The 13,193-nt window shown below is 44.3% G+C and overlaps 2 protein-coding genes across 2 annotated transcripts; both read left to right on the top strand.

The window, feature by feature from the left end:
- Nucleotides 1-1,815: 1,815 nt before the first annotated feature.
- LOC129588858 (uncharacterized) lies at nt 1,816-5,337 on the top strand. The gene is made up of 5 exons (XM_055483254.1): nt 1,816-2,063; nt 2,606-2,830; nt 3,298-3,797; nt 3,850-4,465; nt 4,833-5,337. Exons 1-5 carry the CDS (start codon nt 1,968-1,970, stop codon nt 5,244-5,246), a joined length of 1,851 nt encoding a protein of 616 aa, XP_055339229.1. The 5' UTR covers nt 1,816-1,967; the 3' UTR covers nt 5,247-5,337.
- Nucleotides 5,338-12,476: 7,139 nt separating this feature from the next.
- Nucleotides 12,477-13,193, top strand: LOC129588892 (uncharacterized). Its single transcript, XM_055483309.1, has one exon. The coding sequence runs from the start codon at nt 12,477-12,479 to the stop codon at nt 13,191-13,193; it is 717 nt and encodes a 238-aa protein (XP_055339284.1).

The raw sequence follows: 13,193 nt of genomic DNA, 5'->3' as shown, positions 1-13,193 counted from the left end.
AGTAGCTCACTTTCGACTTTATGGCCATATGTCTTTCGCAGCAAAGTATCAAGAAGATCGGGTAATAACCAGACTTTTGGTACACAAGAATGCATTTAAACGCTTCACCCATTTTTGTTCGCCATATCTCGGCAACCGGGTGTTGCGCTCGCAAACGGTTTTCAGAACACACTATACAAATCATTTAGCTTTAGAATGACATAAAGCATTACAAAAAGTGATTCGAAGTGCGCGAATTAGTGTATGTATCCCATTTATGGCACCCTTTTTCATAAAAATGCACCGGGCCGTTTTCCTTAAACAGAAACAGAAATAATCAAAGTATGGTGTGGAAAAATTGTATCCCATTGTGACGCAGTGGCATGGCAACAGTAGTTGCCATTGTGGCTGTCAGATGTGTTACGATATTTAGTCTGCCTTCGAGCAGCTCCCTGGCTGCTAATAAACTATACGCCAGGTCGTGACACCATAAAATATGTTGTTTACAGTCGATACAGCAGAGTTGTAATTCAAGCCGAAATTTGTCGTACAGCTTTTACGTCATTTTCGCCCCGTTACATAACCAGTAACACAAATCAGGCCATCGGCAGCTACTCGGTATCGTGCATCTCGCAAAACAAAGGAACACCAAGCGTTGCAATAACGAATTGGGTAAATACTTGTACGAAGATTATGTGGAAAAGCAGCGCCTTCAGCGGACGATGTTAATCCCGGCCCACGTTTCGCTGATAAAGCGCGGGAGGAGCGACATCATGGCAGCTCCCCAGTTGCTCGTCTCGGTGTCCCATGACCGGCCCGCGGGGTCATGGATCAATGCGGATTCCCTTTTATCAGAAAAACACACAATTGATTTTTCCAGAAGTAAAAGCTGAGAGGCACAAAAAATTTGCCTACTGCCTGCTGAAAAATATGCCAAATATTATGCATCACTATGTTTCTCCAAAATACAGACTAGACTCTTATATCTGTAAACCCAGAAACAATTGCGCAATACCGCCCTGGTGACCAATGATCAGTGCCGGATATTTCGTCAATAGGAGTGAGGGATGCTCGTTAGAATGAGGAGTCGTAGCTCGCATTTCATGACTTCTGCTACTAGAAATTTAGCCACGGGTTTTCCGCATACTCGAAAATTCCAACATCTCAGCGAGCTCCTTTTATCAGTTGCGTTTATTACGGGTGCAACTGCATACTCTGATTGCTGCTGGTAAAATTAACAATAAAGTTAGTCGGTTCGGTACTTATTCCGTTTGCTTCGGACTGCTAGCTTATCAGACACGCTGAGCAGATCAGTGAAATATTAAAATAATGGCAAAGCCAACATTAACTCTGGTGCGTACGGATAAACCGATTCTTTCTGTTTTCATTAAGAACACCGGTTGTGGTTTTGCATTACCAGCCATTATGGGCTTTCAAATGCGTATGACTACCATGGACAGAGAATCTCTCCGTTGCGTTTAAGCAGTACTTTAATAGACGGTGGCGGAAACGGAATATTTCTGTTCAATAGTAAAAGCTGTGCAGCAGAACTACAGCGATTTTCCTCATGGAAGTACGTATGATTTACGATGCCACCTTATCAGACACTCATTACAACAAGCGCAGCGTGTATTATATTGTGGATGACGGCCGTCTAACCTTGACTGATAAGAGCACCGGTTTTTCCACTCAGCCGTGACACGCGGGTGAATAGAATCGGCTGAATGGCAGATAAGTCCTTGTCCACCGCAACAAAGCGTCCTTTCAAAACATCCCGCGTACAGTCAGTACAGAGGTCCATGTTGTCGATAACGTCGGAGCAATTTGCGCGAGTTAATGCAAGAAATATTCATGCTGGTGGGTAGAACATCCAGTCGCCGTTGATTGTGATTAGCAATCACCCAGCATTGAAGGCCGTGTGTTCGCCATCGGATCGGATCTGTATTTCTGCTTTCTGCCTGGAAGAATAACACCCTGCCGATCCAAGGATGGACAACACTGTGCCGCCGCCGGCCAATAAAGGCCAGAACCGTTTCTACCGGCTGTCGTCCTCCTCCACCGGCAGTGATCTGTCAATTATGACGGTATGTACAGATACAACAAGTGGTGATTCGTTGAAGGAATTATAATTGTATTATAATAATAATAAATAAAAAAAGAAGTATGATAGCAATATAATAAAAATACCATATCAAGCATCAGATTATCTACTAAATGCGTAATCATGTAATCATCAACAGCCGCTTTTTTCACCTAACTGTAAGAATATCGGCAAAATTGTAGTGCGGTGGCACTATACACCAGTAAGTGACTTTCAAAAGTTTCTGGATTGCCCATTTCGGCGCTTGGCGATTAACTACGCAAAGTCGTCTAAAACTTAATATTTTTTGAGCAGGTGCGTTTTTGTTGCATTTTAGCTGCTTCGATGATACTGTTTTTTTACGAGATCAACTGCAGAATACTGAACGCTCTTATAAGATCATTACTAAGCGTCTCCTCCAGATGGGTGCACTTTCAAAAATAAATTTATTTAGTAAAATAGAATCATAAGAACTTTAAGCGAGATGCAGCCCATTTACGCAATCGTTACAAAAAAGGTAACATTTTAGAACTTCATTACTTGCAGCCGGAGAACAAGGTTCCTTTTTACAAACGCTGGGTTCGCGACTACATTGACTCGTTTAAACCCATGGATCCCAGTCAGCCGGTGAAGGATGTCCACGGTCACCCAATTCCCGCTGATCACGAGAAGGATCCCGAGAGTAACACTCCTAAACCGCTGCCTTCCGGCACCGGCAATATCGGTCTCAAGCACGAACTCAAGAACCGCCACATGCAGATGATTGCTATTGTATGTGTTCAGCAACATTTCTCTTAAGAAATTAAAAAATTCATAAAAAAAAACTTAAAAAACAACTTTAAAAAAATTTAAGAAAACTTAAAAAAATTTAAACAAATTTAAGAAACCTTAAATAGTTTCAAGACACATGAAAACGTGAAAAACTTTGGTAAGCTTTAAGGCACCTAAGAAAACCCAACTAATGTAAGAAATTGACTGCTAATAATACGAGAAGCACATCAGAGAAGCACGCTCGCACGAATTTCTGCGGCAGCGTTTGTCCATAGAAATTCAACGGGGAAATGCGGCGTCAGTGCTGGGCACGATGGAAGGACTGGATAAGCTGAACGAAATTTTTCTGTTATAGTTTAGCGTGTTTTTCTTCTTTAAATTTGTGTATTGTAGCATTGATTTGAGCAATAAAGTCCGATATCATAATACGAAGAACGCACGTAATTAGTTGGCTTAATGATACTCAGGGTGGAGCCATCGGCACCGGTCTCTTCATCGGCTCCGGTGGGGTCCTCGCCCAAGGCGGCCCCGCCTCCCTCCTCATCGGTTTCGCCCTGATCGGCTCCATGCTCTTCAACGTGGTGATGGCGCTGGGCGAATTAGCGGTGATGTACCCGATTGCCGGTTCCTTCTCCGTCTACGCCAGCCGCTTCATCGACCCGGCCTGGGGTTTTGCCATGGGCTGGAACTATGCGCTGCAGTGGCTGGTGGTTCTCCCGCTGGAACTAACAGCCTCCGCCATCACCATCAACTACTGGACGGATGGGCAAATTAATTCGGGGTATTGGATCGGCGCCTTCCTCGTCGCCATCATAATCATCAACTTCTTCGGGGTTAAAGGTTACGGCGAGGCGGAGTTCCTGTTCTCCATGATCAAAGTCATCGCGGTACTCGGGTTCATCGTGCTGGCCGTGGTTATTGACTGCGGAGGCGCACCCCAGGGCGGTTATCGTGGAGTCAAGACATGGTAAATGAAGCTCCTTACCGCAAAAAAAATAAAACTAATGGGATTTTCTTAGGTCCGAACCAGGAGCTTTTAACAACGGGTTCCTCGGATTTATCTCTATTTTTGTCACCGGAGCCTTCGCATTTGGAGGTACGGAACTGGTTGGTTTAGCCGCCGCGGAGTCCGCCAATCCGCGGAAAACCCTCCCGCGAGCCACGAAACAAGTTTTCTGGCGCGTCACAATCTTCTACATCGTCTCTCTGTTCCTCGTCGGCCTCCTGGTCCCCTTCAACCACCCGCAACTCCTCAACGCCAACTCCTCCGTCGACATCACCGCCTCACCCTTCGTCATCGCCATCAACGAAGCCGGAATCAAAGTTCTCCCGTCCATTTTCAACGGCGTTATCCTGGTGTCGGTGCTTTCGGTGGGAAACTCTTCCGTGTACGGGTCATCCCGGACCCTGTGCGCCATGGCCCACCAAGGCCAGGCTCCGAAGTTCTTGGGGTATGTCGACCGACAGGGCCGTCCGCTCTTCGCCATCATCATCGCTCTGGTCATCGGGCTTCTAGCGTTCATCAACGAAACTGCCGCTTCTGATACCATCTTTAACTGGCTCTTGGCCATCTCCGGGTTATCCACCATATTCACCTGGGCGTCCATCTGCTGGGCGCATATCCGGTTCCGACAGGTATGTGATCAGCTTTGAGCCTCTAACTTTCGTTCCTGGTTAACGAAAACAGTCCTTCAAGCCTCTAATTTCATCGATGGACCATGATTATTGAAAAGTTCTTTAAAACCTTTAACATTCCTCTTCGTTCAACGAAACATTCCTCGAACCCATAATTTTATTTCTTTAGTAATGAAATCCATTGAACCTTTAACATTCATTACCGAAAGAAGAAATATTTCTTGAACGGTTGGACCCGTAATTGTTGTTCTTGAATAATGAAAGAATTCCTTCGAATCTGTAACTTTTATTTTTGATGAGCGAAAGATTCCTGTGAATTTTTAACTTTCGTTCTTGGTTAATGAAAGCATTCTTGGCAATACCTTAGGCATGGAAAGCCCAAGGTCACACGCTGGACGAGCTCCCCTTCCGGGCGACATTCGGTGTCTGGGGTTCGTGGTGGGGGATCATCTTCAACGTCGCCGTATTAATCGGGCAATTCTACCTCGCCGTTGCACCGTTGGGCGGGTCCAACGATAGTCCATGGGAAGTCTTCTTCAAAGCGTATCTGGCTGCACCAGTGACCTTGCTGTTCTTTGTGATATGGAAATTATGGAAGAAAACACCGTTTATGGTTACCGGCAAGGGCAGCAGCGACCGATTTTTCCTGTTAAAGACGGAAACCATCGATCTGTTGAGCGGAAGAAGAGACATCGATTTGAAGGATGTTCTAGCGGAAGAAAGAGCAGCGCACGCGCAGCTGCCGGTATGGAAGCGCTGCTATGTTTCTTTTTGCGGTTAATTGGCACGGTAATGCCAAGCGAGACACATGCTTCTCAGCCAGTCTTTCCTGGTAAAATGCAGAAACAAGGCTAATAAAGATACTCTCGTAAGTCAGCTCAAAAACAAGACACTCGAAAGAAAAATTACGCTTCACTGGTAACTACATAGGATAGTCCGTATCACAGGTGCGTCTCTCTATATTTAACAGCATTCCGACCGACATCTGTCGTTTGTGCGCAATACTGCGCCTTTGAACATTCAGTTACGCGAATCGGTATGCATGAGCAAGGACATTTAATTGGAGGCCGTGTAAATGGAGCAGGTGTTTCCGGCGACGGTATCCCGGTAACGCAAAACGAACTACTTCCTAAGCATTGACCAGTTTGCTGCTTTTTGTTGCACGGTTCACTAAGACGTAAGCATAAGAGACACCGGCAACGCGCGGTTTGTACAGGTGCAATTTAACGTTCAGGAGGATAATATTATTTTGTCGCCACCACGATTACTTAAAGGTTAACAAGTAATCCTGTTGCACACAAAGCGTAAACCGTTCTTGTCCACGCAATAACCATGAATAATACATCTGTGCGCTGGGGACCCGTTAATTTTAACGGTACCTATTCCGTATTAGAAAACTGGAAATGGATGGACACTTGCTCCACGGTCATCTGCGTCAGTGGCGTCATTGTCAACGCCTTCGTGCTGTATCTGTACCGCTACCGCGTCCCGGTCATCACGCCCTTCGGCGTCTATGTCATTATTCTAGCCAGCGCCCACGTCCTCAACGGTATCATCCGCAGTCAAACGTTCATGTTGATTAAAGACGTTCTCCCAGCTCCCTACGTCCGCCCTTTCTGTGTCGTTAAACTGCTTATTTTGACCATTTTAGCTGCGTTTCTCTTAACGTACCACGTGGTCATCTACGCCAACCGCATCTGGGCGGTGGTACACCCGGTATCGTACAAAGAAAAGAACACGAAACCTCTCTCGCTGCGGATAACCGCAGCGCTAGTTTTGCTAATCGTGGTGTTCGTTGTCCCGGGAATTATTATGGACGCGGCGTATCGTAAGCCGATAAACGATCAAACCTGTGCCTTTTCTGCGGCTGCACGCCCGCTGCTGCAGTGGATGGCCGCTGTCAACGCCGTACTGTATTTACTTCCGGAGATTCTCATTGTGTTGAGTTATCCCGTGTTCCTCTTTTTGTATCGCAGAAAACGCTGGATGATGCGCTCGAATCGTGTCGCTTCGCATGGAACGGCGGAGACATCGGATTCGGATTATCAGCGTATTAAAAAACGCCGCTCACAGTCCATCTATATCTTGACCTTATTGACGGTTAATATGGTGGTGATCTGGACACCGGCGAACATCTTCTACATTACACAACTGCGCATCAACACTTTTCAGATGGCCACGGCGATCTTGATTATGTTGCAGTCGCTGCTGGATCCGCTAATGTTCCTCACTGCGCAACATGATCTGCGTAAAGCGGCGCATCAGACACTCGTCGGTGCGTGATACGAGGCGCGGAAAGCCCAAAGGACATTATGTACTCGTAATATTCTGCTTCAAGGTTAATCTGGTTGAATTAATCGAGTTGGAGGCCGGATGCGAATTTGTTAACGCGATACTGTATATAATTTTTTTTATCAAGTCACCACGGCCGTAGACTTTCTCACTTATTCTTATGCATAAAAAAAAACATCAGGTACTAAAATCGTGTGTATAACTATTCAAACGTATGCGTATTTTTAAATGTATATTGAGTAGTGTTTTTGACTTCCACGCATACAACGTAAAAAAATGGTAAGGGCACGCCATGCCCCACTATTTACGCTCTATTTGCAGTTGGCGTGGCTGATGCATGCCAAATATTGATGAAAATTATAAAACATCGACATAAATTATGTGTAAGTTTAGCTTCTCCTTGGTAGTTATCCTAAATCTAGAGAGGAATGAATTTTTCATTTAGTGGCAGTGTATCTGTCTGTAGCTGTAGCGGTAGTCGGGGCAGAATTGCTCGATAAATATGTTTTTTCTGTTTCTTTACTACAGAAATTACGGGGCAACCTTACAACTGCTTGTAACTGCAATTTCGTTGCGTGGAGTCACCGTCTACGCGGCGTACATACAGGAAAGACAATTGCCCTGACATTATGCTTCCAAAAGTATTACTCACACGTACAGAATCACAGCTGATTTATAGGTGCCGTAATATTTTGGACGTATTGAGCAAGTGAGGACCGCCAAGCATGCCATAATATGCCAAAAAAGTGATATCGTGATACGCATATGGTGCTTTGCTTGATTGCGTTCTACGTATCGGTAGCAGCGAGCAAATAACAAATCCGTTTTTTCCAGTATTCGAAGCAATTCCTTTCTCACTTCTGTTGTCTTTATCCGGTTACAGGAAATCACCATGCAGAAGTCGCGCTTTTCCTCTAGGTGTTATTAGGAATTTGCTGCATAGAATGTACAGATACGTTCAATGTAGTTCGGCTAAAAAGATCGATCCATTGGTAACTAACGTAATTTAGTTTCTTCGTTTAGGCTGTAAGAGAAAACGGAATAACATAACACAATCCATTTTTTTTTAATTTCAGGCTTCCTTTCAAATTTTTTCAAAAACGGCTGGAATGCAAAGCTTTTAGAATTCGGTCATATGCAAATTAGCGCATTAAACACATTAATCGGGACGAAATAGCCAAGTATCTGTACTTCGCTTGGTCCATTATTTTAATCAGTACCGCTTTAGGGATCAATATATTAATCACTATACTAAATTGACAGCCTCTATGGCGGGCGGCTACATGAACAACCGCGGCTGACTCAAATGCAGTCTATGCATTACCATTCAGTCCATAAAGCCTATGCAGCTTATCAGTGAGCAATCTATGCAGCAAGACCAGCACTGCATTTATGCAGTAAAAGTGATTAATATATTGATCCCTAAAGTGGTACTGATTAAAATAATGGGCAAAGCGAAGTATATGAACAAGTATTCCTACCACGTATTTTTTTGGTATAATGGTAATATACCCCACGATTGCTATGACGTAACCGATGGCTCCATTCGGCTCAGTATTTTTTTCTGAGTCGAATGGCGAGGACCTTAAGGGAGGGAAAGGTCATCTAAAGGTCATGGACGAAAATGCTATATATAAACATTTTGTATTAAGTTTCTTGTGTTTTCTTCGCAAAAATGAATTTCCTATAGCTGTTTTGTTTGGGAAAATTGCGAGTCGTACAATACGTAGGTCACCTGGATCCAAGATCACGTGATCAAGTTATTCAAGTTGCCGTTCTACATTAACGGTTGGTTTCTTAGGTTCGTAGGGTTTCTTTCTTAGGTCAATAAGGTTACTGTTTTATATTAGCAGTGGTTTCTTAGGTTCTTAGGGTTTCTTTCTTGGGTCAATACGTTTACTTCTTTATTTAACCGGTGGTTTCTTAGGCTTCTTAGGTTTTCTTAGGTTTCTTAGGCTTTTTAGGCTTTTTAGGTTTCTTAGGTTTCTTAGGTTTTTTAGATTTTTTAGGTTTCTTAGGCTTCTTAGGCTTCTTAGGTTTCTTAGGTTTCTTGGATTTCTTAGGCTTCTTAGGCTTCTTAGGTTTCTTAGGTTTCTTAGGTTTCTTAGGTTTCTTAGGCTTCTTAGGTTTCTTAGGCTTATTAGGTTTCTTATTCTTCTTAGGTTTCTTAGGTTTCTTAGGTTTCTTATTCTTCTTAGGTTTTTTAGGCTTCTTAAAATATATTGCATGATATAATTTTTTGGTTTTAGGTTTCTTAGGTTTCTCTGGTTTCTTTGGTTTTTTAGGTTTCTTAGGTCTTTTAGGTTTCTTGGAGTTCTTAAAGCATTTTGCAGGATATAATTTTCAAGTTCTTGTAAAAAGGTCGAGAAAATTTCAATACTTTGTAAAAACAAGCGAGTTAGACGCGAGTGATGGCAAAACACTATACGAACGCACTGAGCTCTATGGCCTTTAGGTGACCTTTTCCTCCCAAAAGGTCATGACCAGTCAACTCAGATACAAAAACTGAGTCGAATGACATCATCGGTTACGTAATAGTAATCGTGGGGTATATTACCATTTTACCACAAGATTAGCATGACCCGTGAATTTGTATTTGTCGCTGTGTTAAATGCTATAGAAATTACGGGAAAAGTTTGGATGCTTCGCATTAGGTTTCCGTACCAAAATTTAATTTCATCATTTCATTTTGCCGGCTATGCTGCATCATGTCGGAATTACGTCAGCCAGGTGGAACTTGGATGGACATGAAGGAAAATATCACGGTACATCGTGCCAAAAATGGGATACATACACTAAAACTTTCGCTTTCGCGCACTCCTAATCTCTTTTTTTGTAATACTTTTTGCCTTTCTGAAACTACATAATCTTTAGTGTACGGTTGTTTTGAAAACCTTTAAAGGTTTACGCTAAATTGTTTCGTTCAGCCATCAGTAGAAAGGGAATAGCGTTATTCTGTCCATTAAAATGCACTTGCTATAACGCCAGTCATAAAACGGACACCGGATTTATCTTCTGAGTTAACGCCCAGCACCTGCGTACAGCGGCGTAGCGGACACGTGTTATCAGTGGTCGCCGGTAATTTCAATATTTGGCCGGCCTGGCGGTGCGCAATACTGACTGTCTCCGGCTCCTGATGTTGCTGAATTTTCACTACATATTAGAAGCCGGATGAGTTAATTTGCTTAATGGATTGCTTTCATGAATAACTGAGCACGCACATAGCTGAGCTCTCTCATATATCTTTTTTGACTTATACAAATGAGTTCACAACAAAACACTGTCATCACTACAGTCCACATCCCAATTTGATTAATGGCCAATTGACTTTTAATCCCTATGCACTGCACTGTAGTTCGCGAATGGCAGGCAGGTTCCGGTACATCCGGTTCCGGCAGGCAACTGATCGCATTTGAATCTCTAGATTTCGTCCCTGAATAAGGAAAACAGTTCCAGGAAGATCTGACTGTCTTTGGTGATTAAAGTAATTATTCCTTCGAACTTTAGTTTACGTTCTCCATTAGTAAAATATTCTTGGCGGTATTTGCGACGTGGAAAGCGCCGGATCACACACTGGACCAGCTCCCGTTCCGGACAACTTTTTGGGTCTGGGGTTCGGGGTGGGGGATCATCTTCAACGTCGCCGTATTGATCGGCTAGTTCTACCGTGCGCGGGCCCCGTTGGGTTGGTCCAGCGGCAATCCGTGGGAGTTGTTGTTCAAATCATAGCTGCGCTGGTGACGTTGCTGTTCGGCATGGTATGAAAGTTGCGGAAGCAAACACCGGTCATGCTAACCGGCAAGGGAAAGAGTTAAATACGGTAAGGCTTCTTCCTGTTAAAGAAGCAACCCATCGATCTACTCAGCGGAAGAACAGATATCGATTTGAAGAATGTTTGAACGGAAGAAGGAGCAGCGCACGCGCAGCCGCCGGTATGGTGCTGCATAATTATAAGAAGGTCCTTGGGAAACGGCAATTATTCTTTCGAACGTAATTAAGGGATTCCGTATCACAGGTGTGCCTCTCTGTCTTTAACAGTAATTTGACCGGCATCAACCATTTCGGCGTGGTCGCTGAGCGCTCTGTTGCGCGGAGCGAAGAAAACATTATTGAGCGTTTGCTGCTGGAACAGTCATCTGTTTTGAGTGGCATACGTCCACTTGCTTTGCTCTTGTGAATTTACCTGCCTCATTTTGCGCGAAGAATATGCTTGTCACAGCATAGCTCAAGTACAATCGTTACTATGGATTGGGTGCTACGTAGCACTTATCTTTGCTACCGGTAAGCTGCCAAGGCACCAATATGTACGTTAGTGATCATCTTAGTACCTGGGATTTCTGTGCCTAACTGCTGAATAAATTATTGAGTTGTAGTGCGTTACTAAAACACTACCAGGCAGCACCGTATTTCAGTATTTCAATGCTTTTTTTTAACGCTGCTCAGTGACGTTAACGTTTTGTACCAGACTACCAGTACACACAAAAGATTGGTGAGCATTATTACTGTATTGGTGAGCATTATTCTTGAGAGCGGTAAGATGAATCGGATTGCTTCTTTCAGCGCTGCATACACTTACCGTAACCTAACACTTTTGCACTTTTAAAAAATGGAGTTTTGATTACATTTGTATTTTAAATTAGCAAAAGTCGAACTCATTTAATTTTTAAAATTGTAATGCACCTGATGAACGAAACTCTTTTTTTTAAAAATTGTGTATGTACCAAATTTGTCTGCTAATGCCATTCAAACACCCCGAACAACACCAAGTGATCGGAAGTGACACAAAACAATTCCTCGCGAATGTACCGAAGCTGGTTCTGGCTGTCCTTAAACTCGTGAAAATACAGTACTAAGACAGGGGCAACCGGCTACCCTAATGATACGCTAGTACCTAATGATGCCGGCTACCCTAATGATACCTTAATGCTTAGTGCCCTAACTCAATATTTTGGTAACGCTACTAAACGTACCATGAGACTACAAATCAGCACGTTGACATAGTGCTTGTTGCGTGACCGACAGTTCAGGGCGTGACCGATGAGCGTGACCGACGGACAATAACTTCCGTTTTCTTGAACATAGAGGACCTTCGCTTCGGATTGTATACTGTCTACGAGAAAACAGAAATGCTTGTACCTGTTCAGTAGCCACAAATAGCCACTTTTTCGGTAAATGGTACCAAAAATCTTGCAAACTGTTTTCTACCGTTCGGTATACCACTTGCCCAGCTTCATTCCCAAATTAAAAGCCAGCTAGCATCATGCTAGCTGGCTTTTTTTAAATTTACCATAAGAGTCCACGAAGAAAATTTGTGTGAAATACGAAGAGGTTACCATTGCCGAGTCCACCACATTTCGCGGCAGGTTTACCAGCCGCCCAGGATGGACTTCTCGCAAAATAACTGCTCTTTTGTGCATTTTCGCAAAATAACTGCACTAATCGCCATCTTTTACAGACAACGACCATGAATAATACATCGTTGCGATCGGATGCTCTGGTTTTCAACAAAACCCACACCGGCGCCGCCTATTTAGTATCAGCTAACTGGACATGGTTAGACACCTGCTCCACGGTCATCTGCGTCAGTGGCGTCATTGTCAACGCCTTCGTGCTGTATTTATACCGCTACCGCGTTCCCGTCATTACGCCTTTCGGCGTCTACGTCATTATTCTTGCCAGCGCTCACGTCCTGAACGGGATCGTCCGCAGTCAGACTTTCATGCTGATTAAAGACATTCTCCCGGCTCCCTACGTTCGCCCATTCTGTGTCGTCAAACTGCTCATTTTGACCATTTTAGGCGCGTTTCTCTTAACGTACCACGTGGTCATCTATGCCAACCGCATCTGGGCGGTGGTACACCCGGTATCGTATAGAGAAAAAATTTCCAACCGTCTCACACTGTGGATAACCGCGGCGTTGCTGCTGCTGATTGCGGTGTTCGTTGTCCCGGGACGAATAATGGACGCTTCGTATCGTACGGCGTTGAACGATCGAACTTGCGGAGTTTTCCTCGCAGCGCCTTCAATGGTGCAGTGGATGACGGCCGTCAACGCCGCTCTGTATTTGACCCCGGAGATCCTCATCGTGCTGAGTTATCCCGTGTTCCTGTACGTATACCGTAGAAAACGCTGGATTCTGCGCTCGCATCGCGTCACTTCGCACGGAAAGACGGAGTCATCGGTTTCGGATTATCAGCGCAGTAAAAAGCGTCGTTCGCAGTCGCTGTATATCTTGACCCTGCTGACCATTAACATGGTGGTAATCTGGACGCCGGCGAACATCTTCTACATTACACAATTACGGATAGCCAACGCCGCCGTGGCTACGGCGATCTTAATCATGCTGCAGTCGCTACTGGATCCGTTCATGTTCCTTGTCGCGCAGCATGATCTGCGCGCAGCGGTACACCAGGCGATTGTCGGCCTTCGCCGGTAG

The sequence above is a fragment of the Paramacrobiotus metropolitanus genome, unplaced genomic scaffold (genome assembly GCF_019649055.1).
Source record: "Paramacrobiotus metropolitanus isolate TYO unplaced genomic scaffold, Prichtersi_v1.0 Parri_scaffold0000032, whole genome shotgun sequence".
NCBI lineage: Eukaryota > Metazoa > Tardigrada > Eutardigrada > Parachela > Macrobiotidae > Paramacrobiotus > Paramacrobiotus metropolitanus.
This window is presented reverse-complemented; position numbering and strand designations above follow the sequence as displayed.